At 41.9% G+C, this 16,283-nt stretch overlaps 1 protein-coding gene and 1 long non-coding RNA gene across 2 annotated transcripts; both read right to left on the minus strand.

Moving 5' to 3' along the window:
• Positions 1 to 312: 312 nt before the first annotated feature.
• LOC115784679 (voltage-dependent calcium channel gamma-4 subunit-like) lies at positions 313 to 15,598 on the minus strand. The gene is made up of 4 exons (XM_030735993.1): positions 15,042 to 15,598; positions 4,330 to 4,413; positions 3,211 to 3,351; positions 313 to 1,591 (listed from the first exon to the last, which is right to left on the minus strand). The coding sequence occupies exons 1-4, from the start codon at positions 15,262 to 15,264 to the stop codon at positions 1,065 to 1,067; spliced, it is 975 nt and encodes a 324-aa protein (XP_030591853.1). The 5' UTR covers positions 15,265 to 15,598; the 3' UTR covers positions 313 to 1,064.
• Positions 12,804 to 13,512, minus strand: LOC115784680 (uncharacterized). The gene is made up of 3 exons (XR_004020285.1): positions 13,447 to 13,512; positions 13,250 to 13,331; positions 12,804 to 12,939 (listed from the first exon to the last, which is right to left on the minus strand). It is a non-coding gene; the product is annotated as an uncharacterized LOC115784680 (long non-coding RNA).
• Positions 15,599 to 16,283: the final 685 nt, after the last annotated feature.

The following is a 16,283-nucleotide window of genomic DNA, read 5'->3' on the forward strand; positions in this document are numbered from 1 at the left end:
TCAGCTTCTCCTCCATTGTGACAGGCACATACACAATGTAGCATCCATCAGGGGGGGTGTGATGGAAGGATCGCTGGCTGATATGGAAGTGGGGGTGGGGGTGGGGGACCAGTGAACAGAGGTGCTCCAGTGACAAAGAATTTGACATTTTTGCTCCACAGACAAATGTCAGAGAAGAATAAGAAAAAGGAAGGGACAGCAAAGGAGGCAAAACCCTTGCTGCCCTTCTTGCACAATTTACTAAAATACTAAACATTCAGTACATTACAACAGTTGTTTTATAAAGACACAGACTCAGCTGTAGCCTCGTGATAATATATTTTCAGTTTGTAGCCTTTTAAACAAGCTCAAACTGCTCTGAAAGGACAACTGTCTCATTCAAATCCACAATCACAGTATAGAGCAAAATTAAATATGAGGGCACAATGCAAAGCTTGAAAAAGAGTCATGCACGAAGCTAGTGGGAGAAACCTTTAGGATAAGAAACCTTTCTGGTTTTCAGTTGTGGTTTGGTTAGGTTTATGCAACAAAACTACTGGATTAGGCTTTGGAAAAGATCGTGGTTTCCAAAATTTTAACCACATCTTGCAGGTCCTGCCTGTCAAAAAGCACTGAAAGCAAACTTTGCCCACGCACACACATGAATGGAACACCTTTATTTTGAAGAGCACATTTCAATTAGCACCTTGGTATTTAATTTGTGGGCAGAATACTGCTGAATGGCACATCTCTTCACTCTCAGGTTTACCCATGTAGTGTAGTCACCATCAACGCATCGCTCATACAAGCATTTCAGCACATTTGAAAGATAATGCTAATGATGAATTGGCTACAGCACGGACTATACTAACTGTATTCTGCTTTGATATTCTTTAAAAGCAGATGATGACGTTTCCTGGGTTGTCCTCTGGTCTTTCTTTGGTCCTTTCAAAATAAACAGTCTCTCTGTGAGATGGCAGGTTGTCACAAGTGCTCAGTCTCTGGCAGGTCAGCCCTATGTTTTCTCTTTCATTCATTTTTTTCCCACCTCCATCTGGTAAACTTTGAGCTACACAAATTACCGCTCACACCGGTGTGGTCCTGCGATTCACCCCATCCTTTAAATCATTGGGGAAACAGTTATGGACCTGGAGGAACTCAGCAGCCGCCTCATGTTCAGGGCTGTACGTGTTCTCTGTCACGCTGTCTCTTGCCAGAGCGTACATGGATAGCTCATCCAGGGCCCCACTGGAAGATGGGGCCCCCTTCAGACCAACCACGGGCGAGTTCTCCCGGGAAGCCTCCGTTGAATGAGAGCTGGCGTGCGATGTCCTCCGGCGGTAACGGAAGCTAGGAATCCTTGAGTACGGTGAAGAGGAGGAGAGTGAGCGGATAAACTCCCGTCGTGCCCTCCAGCGAACTTCCTTGTTTTTCTCTATGTAGATGTTGATGGCGAGGACGGCCACAGTTTCGGCTACAATGAAGGAGAGGGCACCAAAGTAGAAGGACCAGCCATAGGAGTAAGTGTACTTCTTGTCATCATCACGTTTGTCACTGGGATCTCCTGCATTGCTTGAGATGTAGACGATGATTCCAATAATGTTGCTCAGACCTGATAAACAAGAAACAGACAAAAGGTGAGGCTCTGTAACAAGAGAAAAAGTATATTAGCATCTGTAACAACCAGCAATTATGATTTATGCCCTCATTACTTCCAGTACTGTGCAAAAACCTTGAGCCACCGTTCACTTTATATTTTGCTTCCAAGGAGCCAGACTTTCTTGTAATATTTTAAAGTACTGTTGAGCAGCGGTTTTCCAGGAGAAGAAGGCAGCTAAGTCCAGGGATGAACCAGTGTTGTGTCTACAAAACTACACAACTTAACAAAGATCCCATTTTAAATACTAACTTTAGGCACTTTATCACTAGCAGCCTGTCATAAAAATCCATAATTTTTCCCATTTCTTTATTTAGATATGAAAACATCAAAGATGACACAGTTTGACAGACATAAAATAATAGTATTTTTCCACCAAAAAGGTAATTCCCAAAGACCTGTTAGCTGAAAACTTGGCATATTTCAGCATGATGTGCAGTGTGTCCTTAAAAATTCTGAGGAAACTGGAAAGTGGAGGACAAGAGAAGATGTGACAGGCCTAAAAAACAACAGCAGATGAACACTAAGTCACATCCTTAAAAAATAGGAAAAAAATCCAGCGAAGACCTAACACAGGACTTGAGAGATGCCATTCTTAAGTAAGGGAAACTGGGAGAAAAGGCTGAGGTATGCCTCATAAGGACTGGATTGAAAATCATTGGGAACAGGTCTTGTGGAGTAATGAATCCAAATTCAAAATTATTGAATTCAAATTCATATTATAATCAGTATGTTCAGAGGCGGTCAGGAGAGAGGTTCAACAGTGAGTGTCTACAGCCATCTGTTAAACACGGTGGCAGCTCTGTCATGATTTGAGGCTGCATTTCAGCCAGTGGTGTTGAAGATCTTGTCAAAATTTACACAGAAAAATACTGTCAGGTTTTGATTCGCCATGCAATACCATCTGGAAAGCATCTGATTGACAACGGCGTCATTTTTCAGCATGACAATGATCCCAAACACACTGCCAATGCATTCAAAGCATACCTGGATAGAAAAACACACAATGGAACACAATCAGTCATGAGCCTGGACCTCAACATTATTGAAGCAGTGTGGGATCATCTCCACACAGAACAGAACAAAAGGCAGAAACATCCAAAAAAGAGCTTTTAATGCCGTTCAACAAGCCTGGAGAACTATTCCTGAAGACTACTTAAAGAAATGACTAGAAAGCTGCCAAAGAGTTCAGGCTGTGTGGAAGAATAAAGGTGATCATATCAAATATTGACTTTCAAGCTCATTAAAATTATTTTTAAAAAAACTGTTTTTGCCTTATATACTCTATAACTATGTATGTTTGCACATTTTAATAAATCACTACACCTATTTCCCATTTTCCTAGCAAAATATAAAGAAATGAGGGGCAGCTCAAGACTTTTGCACATAACTGTGTGTCTGTACGGTGTGCAAGGAATGGAGATCCTGTCCTTGTTTTTAGTGGAGAATAAAGCTTGTTATTTTGATTGTACCTATGATGAAGTACAAGCCACTTTCCTCCATTTGTAAACCCAGCCTACCTGACGTCCCCTCACTGGAAGCATGGCTGACAGCGTATGTTTCATCCAGCTCACCTGCAGCTACGAAGAGAATTCCAGCGCTTAGAAGGACATTGTTTGTCTTGTTGTAGACCCGGCCCACCCCAACACACAGCCCCCCGAGCATCAAGAGGATGGTACTGAGGATGGGGAATACACTGGAGGCACGAACTACACCTGCAGAGGCAGTGGATGGAGGAGTCACTGTAAATGGCTAGAACAATGCAATTTATTTCAAGAATGTATAAATTAATGTAACAACACAATTTTAGACAATGTGAAATGCATTTATTTCATTAACCTTTTCGAGCCCTTGTCTATCCAGTACCACTTCTTTCCATTTCTTCTTTCATCTATTTTTTAAGCTCCATTATTATTCATACTTTGGGGCTTTGTTGTGACAAAGCTTTGCTAATCAGCTGTGGGCTGCAACAAGAGCTCTCGCTGACTATCACCAACCCTAAAATGAATCACAGTGCCATTTTACAAGTTTCCAAAGATGAATGAGCTTATTCAACTGTAAAGTCCTTTATTAAGCCCTCCTTTTATTTAGTCTGGCTAATGGACTGAGTTTGGACTTGACAAGTCTCCTTTGTTCTTGCATATTAGGCAGATTCTGAATCAGCTTTGCTTTAAGCAATGGCCCTTTGGTGATAGAATATTCACTGTGTATCAGACTAATCACAAGTCATGTTTAAGCCAGTTTTCACAGAAAACTACCTTGAATTTTCAGAGGAAACTGCTTGTTTCAGACTGCTTGTAACAGCGATTTTGCTACTTTTCACAAAAACTGAAATTAAATCTTATATTTTTTGTTACATAAAAATATTAAATAAAGACCAGGGAGAAATGCAAAATCTAAGGGAACATCAGTTGTGAAGGATAATGATGATGGCTATCCAACTGATAGAAATTTTAAAAAAATAATAATTTAAAGTAGTTGAAAAAAATACTTTAATGATACTTGTTCAAACTTCAAAATACATAAAACCTCAATGACTCATATCTTTCTCAGTCTGTGTATAAAAGTGAATTATCTGTCTGCTTTCACAATCAAATAACAGTACACTGAAGGTCAGGGGACTTCCTGTTTCCCTTCAGAAGTAACTGAGTTTCACCAGTGGCAGACAGAAAGCATGAGTGAAGAATACTTACGTAGCAGATACTCGGAGCTGTCTGTGTCATAGTCGTTATCATCAGGGAAATGGTTGATTCTGTAACAGTTGCCTTGGTTAATGCCTGCAGGATGAAAAGCACAAGAGTGAGGCTCACTAGCCCGCTGTACACATTGAGAATTAAGAGTTAAAGAGAGTTAAAGTAAATGCCACACCCTGGCAAAAATAATAAATAAATAAATAACTCAACCCCATAACAATCTACAACTTAGAGGAGCGTAGACCTTTCCAACGTGTGACCTTTTTCACAAAAGCCACTTCGAAAATTGGTAAACACAGGTGCTGCTGTTCACATTCATTAAGGCTTTTCACCTAAATAAGATCAAACTTCACTAATGCTATTAGTGACACCTGTGTTTACCTACTACGTCATGCCAAAATGGTTGCTGTGAAAACAGCCCGCTGTGAAATAGACCGTACTCTTTTCTCAACCCTGACCAGCCGGTGTTGAAAGAAAGCAAAATTTAAAGATGGTCCCAGACCAGTCTTGAGCTTCCCCAGTGGAGAGGTAGGTGTGTTTTATTCAACCACCACTCCACCTTCCTCTAAATGCATAAATATTTTTGTTGCAATACGTCACTTCCGTGGTGTTTACATGAATCATTTCAGACAGCAAGAACAAACATCCCATATAATCACTTTGTGGGTGGAACTGTTGCGTGACAGCCACTGCTGCTTCCTCCCTGTGGGCAACTTTTTTTTTTCACCAGCAGCGGCAATGTGGCTGGTGTGGTTTGACCTTGTGGGTGCGTGAGCATGTGTGTGTCACTCGAGGTTTATACACTAAAAAGCACATTCCCTCAAACATTTTTATTCTGTGCATGCAGCACTTTATCTGTCCCACACACTTTCTCACTGCCTGACCCTTTGATGAATATGATTATACCTATTTGTGTTCAGCTGTTTAGATATCCACAGACGGATGTTGTCAATGTAAAGCGTTTGTGTCTTTATACTGTTTTAGCACTGTTAGCCCAGTTAAAGCTTTTCCCTCTTTTTTAATAACCTCTTTATCCTTTTTCTTTTCCTTTCTTTTCAGTGTTATGCCAGAAAGATTTAACTGGAGCCATGCATATATCATGCAAAAACTACATGTTTTCCTGGATTGCATTGTTAAGACTTTGACCTTTGACCAAAGCTATTGTTACGAGCTCGCTGAGTCGACCGTGAATCCTGCAAAGTTGAGATCACAGCTCAGTGCACACGTATTCGGGGAAGAAAAAGCGGCAGGACCATACAGCGGTGTGATTAAGATTGCATTGCCCGTAGGGATTTGATGGCTTGTGGTGCGTGTCCAAATCCAGCTCAGGTGAATGGTTGAATGCCAGAACAAGAAGTCTATTTAAACAACACAACAATAGACTGTGGTGGAAGCTTTTAATGCCAAGGTGAGCGAGTGAAAGAAAGAGGAAAGAGGGAGGGAGAGGTGAAAGCTCAGAGAGGCCCTGAGCTGTAATTGAGCGGGAGTATAAACAACACCTTGTGAAGAGAAAAAGGGGTCAGGGGTGGGGTTAATGGATGTGCTCAGTGCAGTAGTGGTAATGCAGTGAGCTCGTTGACTATTCATTCACCATTTGAACACACTTATTCTGTGTGCAACATCCAAAGTATTAGAGATGGGCTGCATTGTGGCCTAATTTGCATACATTTACATAAACATATCTATAGCCTATGCAGCGCACGTTCATGCGTGCTTATTTGTGATTGTGTGGAGAGATATTGGCCATTTGCTAAACCCCGCCACATAGCCTTTTGCTAAAGAGTGGGGAAAATGTAAAAATCAGGCATTTGTTTTCCTATTAGAAATGTGACCCATGTTAAAGTATTATGTTTTTTTCATAATATGCTTCGATCCATATATTCTAATAAGCCAGATGTGCTATCAAGTTAGGATGTTATAATTTTTTTTTCCTTTCTCTTTTGGGCTTGTCTTTTTAAAGGCTAAAAAGGCTCTCTGAACTCATTAAAGGTCATTTATCTCTCGTACTGAAGAACCTGCACCCTACTTTAGCATGTGAGGGAACTCAAAGCCTGACATAGCTTAGAGCTGCTTCGCTATCATTGGACAATTACTGTTTAGGGAAAAAGGGGCCTGTGAATGGTTCATTAACAGAGCCTCAGTTAAGCTTCACCTGCCTCTGTAAGCATAAAGACTTTTACCCATGTCGAAAATATACCCCCCTTTTCATCTCCCCTTTTCATCACAGACAAAAGAGATTAGAGCTGACCCACTGCACGAACACCAGCCTTCCCATTAACAGCATACAGACAGATCCCTGTCAACTCCATTTCCCAGGTGCCTGAGGGTGGGCCACAGAATCACCTTTTTCTGTGGCTCAGCTTTTAAGGGCACGTTCGCTTCCATTAACTAGGTCTGCTGCTTTATAAGGGACATCAAATTAATTAGTGTCAAATCAGTCTGTAGAAATGGAGCACAAGTTTCTGTGTCTAGTCACTGATGGAAAAAAAAAAGGGTCTTTGGACTATTTTAAGCAGTGATGTGAGACTTTGTGCCTTGTGGGGGGGGGGGGGGGGGGTACACATCTGGCTCACGTGGTTAAACAGCAAAGACACAGACACCTTAGCTGTACTGTTAATTGCTGTGTAAACACCGAATCATGCTGCAGCGCCAGGACTTGTAGCAGATTTTATACGTGCATTTCTGTTTGCATATTTGGCTGTGGCTTTTCTACTTGTGTGTCCAGGTGATTTTACACTTTTTATAAGCTGTGCACAAAAACAAGTCTGTCACTGTGAACCCAAAATATTACTAATAACAAGTCTCAGCTACTCAGCCTATCTGATGCCTGTCTATCTGTGTGTGTGTGTGTGTGTGTGTGTGTGTGTGTGTGTGTGTGTGTGTGTGTGTGTGTGTGTGTGTGTGTGTGTGTGTGTGTGTGTGAGAGAGAGAGAAGGAGAGATGCAGAATGGAAGAGATAGAGGACAATGTTGCGACCGATTGGAAATCTTTTTATAAGTGGATGCCTCAAGGTTTGTGATTTATGAATGACAGTTATCAGCTCAATATCAGTGCGTGTGTGTGTGTGTGTGTTTGTGTGTGTGTGTGTGTGTGTGTGTGTGTGTGTGTGTGTGTGTGTGTGTGTGTGTGTGTGTGTGTGTGTGTGTGTGTGCAGACTGCAAGATGGACCCTTCATGAAATGAAATAAAGTCTGAATACTGAGTAGGTGGGCAGAGGAGGAAAGGGGGGATGAGCGGAGATTAAACAATGAAAGAAGGTACAAGGAAATTAAACAACAAAGGTGAGCAGAGGAATGATGAGGATGGAGTAAAGAGAGGAGGCCACCTTAAATCGGAGGCAGAAATTAGGACAGGTAAGGAGAGCATTTAAGGGCAGAGATCTGAGAACAGCTACACGAGTGCTGGTGATGAAAAAAAAAGTGCTCATCAAGAAATTAGGGTGATGCTACAGTGTGACTGCGCTGCAACTGGAAATTATTCCTACACAGTCAACATATTACAGGGGAAATGATGGGTTCCCTGGGCCTGATTCAAGTTGTGAAGCCCCATGCTGAGCACCCCCCTCCTCTTCTCCATGGCAACCCCTGTTAGTCTTTAATAAGCTCATTTACATAAACAATCTCCAAGGATGCATTTGACATTTTCATTTTATCCTCACACTTGTTAAATAAGAGACTTCCCCTTCAAAGATCGGCTGCGAACACAAATGGGCACATGCTCGTACAAAAACACGTGTTCATACAAACTTACACACATTTACTGGAAGCATCTGTCACAGCTGTGGTGCCACTGGCAACAGGATGATGCATGTTGTCATTGTTTTAAAGTAGCGCAGCTCAGCCAATTGCAAATGACAGAGCGGCCTCGGCGGAATACACCAATAACTTTGTCTCATCAAGTCACCACTTGCTCACTCTGGTGTCTGCAGGAGAAGTGTATGTGATGGCAATAAGCTTCATGCGACACGTGCCCTCACTCCCTAATTTTTGCTCTGCAGATAGATTGATGCATAAACCAATCAAAAGTGACATTAATATTGCATTTCACTAGAGCTGTGTAGCCTCTGGTGGGCGATGCACTTCGGGTGTCGCTCCACATAAGAGCTCTACAACAAACAGGTGCCTGTTCTTCAGTAACCTGCTCTGCCTTGCTTTCATCCTTATTTCTTTTAGACCTGTGACGGAAAGTGCAAGCACTGATGAGGGAGAGCGCTCTGAGCTTTACAGAAAAGGGGAATGAATCCATTTTATAAAGCTGTTAACAGACAGAGCACTGTAAGCGACAATATCAAGTGCAGAAGTGCACAAACGACTCACACAGACTCCGCATACATTTTATTGCGCTGCAAGCAAGGGATGGTGGGACAGGGGGAAAAAAAAAAAGCTCTGTGTAATAAAACAAACCCCTCCATTTTTTTTTTCAGTCCAAGTGAGGATGAGAGAAAAGCAATTTGGCAAAGACATCAGTGATTCAGTGTTGATATGACTGGCAGTTGGTTAATTAAATTGTCACCAGGCTGCAATTTCTTCAAACACAGCTCTGCTTGGGTTTGACCGTGCATGTGTATCCAAGTTGTTGGAAGAAAACTGTGATCCATCACATAGTCTGTTTTGAAGCCTGTTATGCGCTGTCACTTACTTAAAAATGTACATGTATAATGGATTCTCAACATGCTGCTTGAGAAGGCATTGTGTGAGTGTGGATTAAAATGAGAGAGCTTTAGCATATCTGCACATAGGTGCTTTTTTTATTGGCACATTCCCTGTTATATGGTGGATATTTATAGTATTTACAGTTATGCAGACTGACTCTATTAAGGATCAGATGAACTCACTACTGACTCTAAGTTCATTACACACCTGCAGCATAGTGACAGCACCACAATCCATCTATGAGGTTCACCAAAGTGAGAGAGTTGCTGGCTTTTATGCTTGCAACACAACAGTGGTAACTTCATTAATTAATTATAATAAATTATCCCCCGAGACAGGTTTGAGCAGGATCTAAAAGCAAATGTTATTGTGTACGTCACCTCAGGCGAGTGAGTCACACAGGCATAGCTTATCGACTACATATTAATAAATGTCTTATCAAGTTTACTGATATGTTGGTGGATGAATTCTGTGACATTAAATATGTATGTCTGTGCATATAGCAAATATTAGGAGTGCTGCGGTTCTTTTTGTAAACTGCTGTTGGTACTGTGCCTGTGAATGAAGCTATGAGGAGCAATAACTTAAAGCACCGCTGTGTAAATGACAGAATGACATCACTTTAGGAGACTGATTATACCAGTAATGGTACATATTCCATGTCTCCAAAGGGCTTTTCTTTAAAATATCACTTACAGTATAACCCCGACACAGAATAAATATTTCTATAAGGGTAAGCCAATACATTTTCTTGTCTAGATATTAATGTGTTTTACCTGACCTTAACAGTAAATCTGGGCCTTGTCAGAAGGAGTTAGAAAACAGCTTTTCACCTTTTCAAGAGTTGTGGTGTTAAAATTACCTCTACTCCTTATCCATGTATTTATCACATCTAGACTGTACTACTGTAATGCACTGTAGTCAGTCAATCATCTCTTGCTCTTTTACAATTAGTCCAAAATGTTGCAGCCAGAAAACTGACTGGGACAAAAAGGAGGGATCATGTTACTCCAGTGTTAGCAGCCTTGCACTGGCTCCCTGTGCATTACAGAATACAGTGGAAAGTGGAAATGTTTGTATTTAAAGCCTTAAACGGTCTTGCACCTGCACATGTGGTAGTTATTCTGGGTCCTCATGCTCCCTCAGGATCATTAAGGTCTACTTCCCAATCACTCTGGACCATCCTGCTGTCCAAAAGGGTCCCATGGCTTTGCTGTTGTTGAACCAAGACTCTGAATGATCTCCCTCAGTGACCTCAGACAAACCATCACCTGTGGTTGCCTTTGAATCTAAGCTGAAGACATACCTTTTTTGAAAACCCTTCAGAAATCAGTGATTAGTGATGAGTTCTAGGAACCCTTTTGCTTTAATTATAAAGCACTTGGATTTTAATCATGCTATAGAAATAAAATGTGCATACTTGCTCATTCTTTTATCTGTACAATAAATGCAAAGGTACACCAAGTGCAGACACTTTCTTGGCCTAATCTGGGCTTCTTTAAACACTCGGTTATGAGGAGAGTTTGCCATTGGTTACAGCAAGTGTTGTAGACCTGTGGCTGTGACTCACCCTGAGTCAGCACTGTCAATCAACACCAGCTGTGAGAGAAGCAAAAGAGAACTGCAGATGTGGGCCAAACAGAAATTGTCATCCCACATGTGAAATCAGTGCCAACACAGAAAAACAACAGTTAATGATTTAATCCTCTCCAGTCTTGGAAATAGGTTGTGGTACAGTAGCTTCAAATTGTGAGGGCACCAGTTTAGCTAACTGGGTTGAGGAGGTGACCTGTTATGTGATAAGGCTAATGCAGAAGCCTGGGTTCAAATCTGCCCAGAGGTCATTCACTATCCTGCACTTTCTCCCAGCTTGTCTGTCTTCTCTCCACTGTCCTATTACAACAAAGACTAAAAAGTCAGCCAGTTTGCAATAGGAACACTGTGGTTGTGTACAGCACAAAGACAAGGGTGTGGGATTTCAAGGTATGAAGCAGATTTAGAGACCAGACTGGATTATCAACAACTGCCACAGGATTCTTGCTTTTCAGAGGCTGCAAAAACATCATTTTATGGGCTTCATCTTAAAGATACCTGCCCTGAGACCCACAGATAGGTGAGCAATGGCCTACTATTTCATCAAACTACAATTCATTTCATTATCAACAGATCTGACAATGATGCTCTTCAATAACAGATTGTTTAGACAGAAAAAAAAAATCTTCCCAGCCCAGATTAACACGTTCAAGTTACTTTATTTCAACAGTCAAAAACTGCTATTTTAAACTCATGAACTAACAAATTTTCACATTTCAGAGGCAGGAGGCAATGATTTTCTCAGTCTCAGTGACATAAACACTGTATCTACAAAAATAATAGATAAATGGAGAATGGCATGATCAGTGTTAGAAGTTGGGCCCTGCTGGCTAATTAGTGCCCCGCATGACTTCTCAGTAGTTACATTTTAATTACAGACTCTTGGAGCTTGGCGAGAATGGCAAAGTGACCCCCCCACCCTCCCCCATCCCACACACACACACACACACACACACAACTTAAACTAATGCCTCCTCACAAACACATGCTTTCCACTGACCCCAAGAAAAACAGCTGCCTCCCAGCTCACACCAATCCACCACCAGCTGGGATGTTTACAGCAAATATGTACCTGCTAATTGGATTGTTCATTAGGTTATTTCTCGTTATCAAAGCTGATTTTATTTACGGGAGTCACACACAGGCAAGAGTCTCTGATGCTTGCCGATTCTGTTGCAAATGAGGCGCGCTCGGTGGCCTTACAATATTCATGTGGGAAAACAAACATTAAAGGGAAAAAACAAATCAAAACAGCTGTTGTGAAATGCAAAGGACACCAGAGACGAGGGAAATGCTGACCTTACGCTCAAGTAGACTCAGTTTATATATTGCTGCCCACTCCTCAATTGTCATTCAGGCCTGCTGGAGAGGAGGCAGGAAACGGTGTCTAGAAATGCGAGACACATTCATCATTGGATCCTGGGAAGAAAAACGGGGCTTAACAGCTGCTGTGCGTTCCAACGAAGTGATGTCACTGAGAGAAAGACATGCTGTCGCTGTAGTCTGTTCGACAAAATGTGGTGATGTTTTCCCCAGAAGCTGTGATACACACAGAGGCGTCCCCGTCAATAACCCAGTCTGTTTGTCATTATGACCAGAGGGGGGTTTGTGTGTGTGTATGTGTGGCTGGAGTGATGGTGAAGGTGGTGGTGGGGTGGGGTGGGGTGGACTTCCTTGCTTGTCTTCTCCTCTACACTTATGAGTCTCCATGACAACCGAGCCACCAGCTTGTAGTTTTAGGCAGAGGCACAGAAGTGAAACTATCTGCTCATAACAAACGAGGATGTTCTTCTCTCAGAGCCGTCCACCTTCACCCACAGCGTGAGCCCAGGACAGTAAAATCAATGATGACAGCTCAGTCTCTCCCAATATGCGGCCTCTGATGATATTAACTCCTGGAAATGTGATTCAAAACAAGCTCAGAACCAACAGAATAAACCTCAGAAATGGAAAAGCACCCGATCCGGCAGCTGATTTTACAAAGGCTGCAGAGGCATTCTGTGCAGAGTTACACTGTTTTTTTTTTTTTCTGATTCCAGTATGCTTATATTAGATAAATCATATGGAATGGGATAAAAAAAACAAACTCCAGGAGGTGTATTCTGTACTTTAATATAGTATGAAATCCAATATATATGAACAGGGGTTAGAGTGGGATTTGGCAGGTGGAGGAATTCTAAGATTGAGTGTAGACTTAGAAATAAGTCACATGGTAATTTATTTTATGAGCTCCAGTAGATTCTTCTTTGTGTACAAGCTGTGATCAGCTGACCTGCGCTGTTACTTTGTGGATTTAGCCAGCTGAATTCACCAAGATATAAGCAGATGTGACACAAGCTGCATGGCTGATTTCCAACCCCTAGACACTGTAAAGTGAATAAAAAAGGCAGAATTCGTTGAATACATCTAATCAGCATCATCACCTCAAATATAACCTGATGACTGCTACCTTTGACATGACCTAATAAGAGTACCTGACATGTACTCAGTCCAACATAGTGAATCACTGTAAACTTTCTCACCAATTCAGCTGGCACTAAACTGCCTGATATGTTCATGCAGCCTTTGAAAACACAAAATTTGTATACTTCAACTTGTTTTGCAAGACGTTTCACAAAAACGTCTTGCAAAACAATATCTGATTTAAAAACTTTACCTTTGAAAATAATGTCTCACCTTCCTCTCCTGCCCACTCTTGCTTAAATCTTTCTTCATCTATCAGTGTGGCACATTAACATTTTTTGTTTTCTCTCTCTTCCTGGGAGATACAGCAGCTGCAGTTAGCTCACACACACATTTTGGGACAAAATGAGCACAAACAGTTTGTGTGTTTGGTTATATTTGCTGAGCTGAAAACTTCCATTTGAAATTACCTGCCACTTAAAAAATGTCACTCCTGTTCATGCTTGCTACTTTTCTCTGGGTAGATAGATGCTTAAGTACCGCAGCTGCAACTTTACGTCTGCACTATGAACACATTACAGGGATGAGAAGGGAAAAGGGATGTGTTGAAGGTGTAAACAGGTCATGGGATGTTATTATTTTCATATTACTGAGCTAGTATCTCCATGCAGTCACTGCAAGCACACAAAAATGAAGTCTTTCTACATTAACAAACATTTACCTGCTGTCATATTTAATTACTCGTTAACTGAAAGTGCCTAGTTTAACCCCTATATATAAACACTGTTCTTTTTTTTTTTTTTTTTTTGCTTTTTTTTTGCCTACAAAGCCAAGGTTTGAATTCTGTTTATGAACCATAGCTTATATGGTGTACACATGCCGAGTAAGACAGTTGGTCTTCTGAACTATTTGGATTTCAGCTACTGCTGTAACATATAAAATTATAAGACGTTTGTATGTCATGTGCTGTGTTTAGGGTGGACATTTTGTCTTGTCATTTAATATTCTTAAATAGCCTGAGTTAGATCGCCTATGTGAGTGTTATTTATTTTTCTGCTCATTTCACTTCAAACTGTCTTCTATCAATCACTGCGCCATAACAGACGTCTCTGCCATAAGCAAATCGATCCAGTCGCATCCACTCTCTCACTGATAGCTGAGGCCAGAAGTCAAGAGGTGGTCGGAAGGAAGATTGGTCAATGAATGAGTGTCTGTCTGCCTCTGAAATAAGACGTCACTGCCAGCGCACCTCCTTATTGAACATGTAATCAGAGGGGGAAAAAAAGGAAAAAAAAAAAAGAAGAAAGAAAGAAAGAAAGAAAAGGAAACCCTCAAAAACACTTTCAGGAAAGATGAACTTGTGGAAAACAAATTGTTTACCTGCTGCTCTGTAACAACAATTATGGTTTTTTTTTGTTTTCCCCTTTTGCTCGGACATGACGTGAACTCAGAGTCATCTATTTTTAAATCACCGGGCATGTTTCCATAGCAATTTCAGGGATGTTGCCAAGCAACAGCAACGGATACAATAAAGACATGAATGAAAGTAGACCGATAGCGCGCACATTTCCTGCCAGCTTAAAAGTGAATGGGCTCAGACGCGCCGGCTTGGCATCATATTCTTTCGCAGACTATACAGCCGAGTTGACTGTGTGGGCCTGTGCTTGAACAATGAGATGTAACAGTTGGCAGACAGCTCGAGATGAGCGCGTAGCGGGAACCCGCCGGTTTCTTTTCCGTTAACGTGCCGCTTAAATTCGTACATGTGCGCATTTGTGCTTTCTCTTTTTTATTCTGTATTACTTGAACGCTGTTCCACAATTGCGAACCCTTTCTTTTTGTGCGCCCATCTCCAGACAGAGACATTTGGCGTGCGTAAAGGGAATGCGTCCTTTGTGCGCTCAGACTGAGTCTGATTGTGCGCACCGGGAAACAAAAGGTTCATATGAAAAAAAAAAATCAGTTTCAAGGAGTGTGCTATATTTTCAACAGTATTTCACAGGGACCCCGGCATGTTTCTTTTAAACATGCGTATAGTTAAATCCACAAAGTGAGTCAGGCTTACCTTCAATACAGCAGATTCTCCACAGCCCAGAGTGGGTGAGATCGCCCTTCTTAGTTTTGGGTTGTGGCTGGGTCTCGTCCGTGGTGGCATTGGTGCCGTTGCAGATGTATGCCCGCGAATAGAGCCAGTAGTCCGTGCCGATGGCGATGGTCATCAGGCTAAAGGCAGCGAAAGCCCCTACAGTGGCCAGCAGCGTTTGAACCCCGCGGTCACACCAAGCCATGGCGCTTCATACTAGTCCACACACACTCGCCGGTCCAGCATGCACGCACCGGAGCGCGTCAGTGCGCGGATTCTTTGGTCATAGTTATTTAGCTGCGTCCACTCTATCCTGTGGTAAAAGTGCAGCGTAGAACCCCGAAGTAAAAAAAGAAGTGGGCTATAGCTACTATATGAGATGTTCACCTGATGCTCAGAATCTACTGGTTGCTGCTGTGAATACGAGAGGACACCGGTTATGTCCACTCTTCATGTCCCACACAGCGCTCTGAAGCGCTCCGGAGAGCACATCACACCGATTTAAAACATTTCAAACATCTAACTCTTGTCTTTCTCCTCCTTCATATTGGTCTCGGAACACTTTTTCTCTGTTCCTCCACAGACTGCATCCCTGTTAAAGCCATTGCCAATGAGGGCTACGTCAACGGCTCTTAAGTGAGACCACACCCTCATCAAGTCTAACCAATGGAGGACATGTGTATTGAATAAATAGAGAGAAATTGTATGATATTTAAATGTAGGCCACGCTTGGAACAGTTGCGCATTTAAAAATGTGATTTCTATTTATTTATTTTTAAAATCTAAACAATATGCGTATTATTTGCGACATCTGGACACTTTCCGCTGATTTCAAAACCTATGAACACTACCAAACTCAGAGTCAGCTGTCACACGGGGAGGGTGGAGGCGAGAGCCTGTGGAAAAGAAATAATGACAAGCTTTGACACAATGGCCCTTCTCTGTGGTGCACAACTGCCAAACAACCAATTCCCCGAGGAGAAGGCAATTAAAAAAAGCAATTAGATGCTTGGCGTGCGCGCGCGCACAGCATCCTAAATCACACAGCGTCACATCGGATTTTCCAATACTGTCGCAGGAAAGCAGGAAGCTGAAACCATAAAAAGTAGGTATTGACTGACCAAATCTCTGACACCACCTTAAAAAAACCTTTTTCTCCCCTGCTTCTGACTTTGATCCTGCACCTGACCAACTGGTTAACAGGATTTGCCCGCCCCCCACAAA

The sequence above is a fragment of the Archocentrus centrarchus genome, chromosome 8 (assembly GCF_007364275.1).
Source record: "Archocentrus centrarchus isolate MPI-CPG fArcCen1 chromosome 8, fArcCen1, whole genome shotgun sequence".
NCBI classification, from domain to species: Eukaryota; Metazoa; Chordata; class Actinopteri; order Cichliformes; family Cichlidae; genus Archocentrus; species Archocentrus centrarchus.

What these genes read in the sequence shown, in the direction of transcription:
- LOC115784679 (XM_030735993.1), bottom strand. Translation starts at nt 15,264, where the DNA reads ATGGCTTGGTGTGACCGCGGGGTTCAAACGCTGCTGGCCACTGTAGGG. An exon ending in CAGCTCCGAGTATCTGCTAC is followed by an intron (nt 3,352 to 4,329) that starts GTAAGTATTCTT and finishes CTGCCTCTGCAG; the next exon opens with GTGTAGTTCGTGCCTCCAGT. An exon ending in AATTCTCTTCGTAGCTGCAG is followed by an intron (nt 1,592 to 3,210) that starts GTGAGCTGGATG and finishes CTTGTTTATCAG; the next exon opens with GTCTGAGCAACATTATTGGA.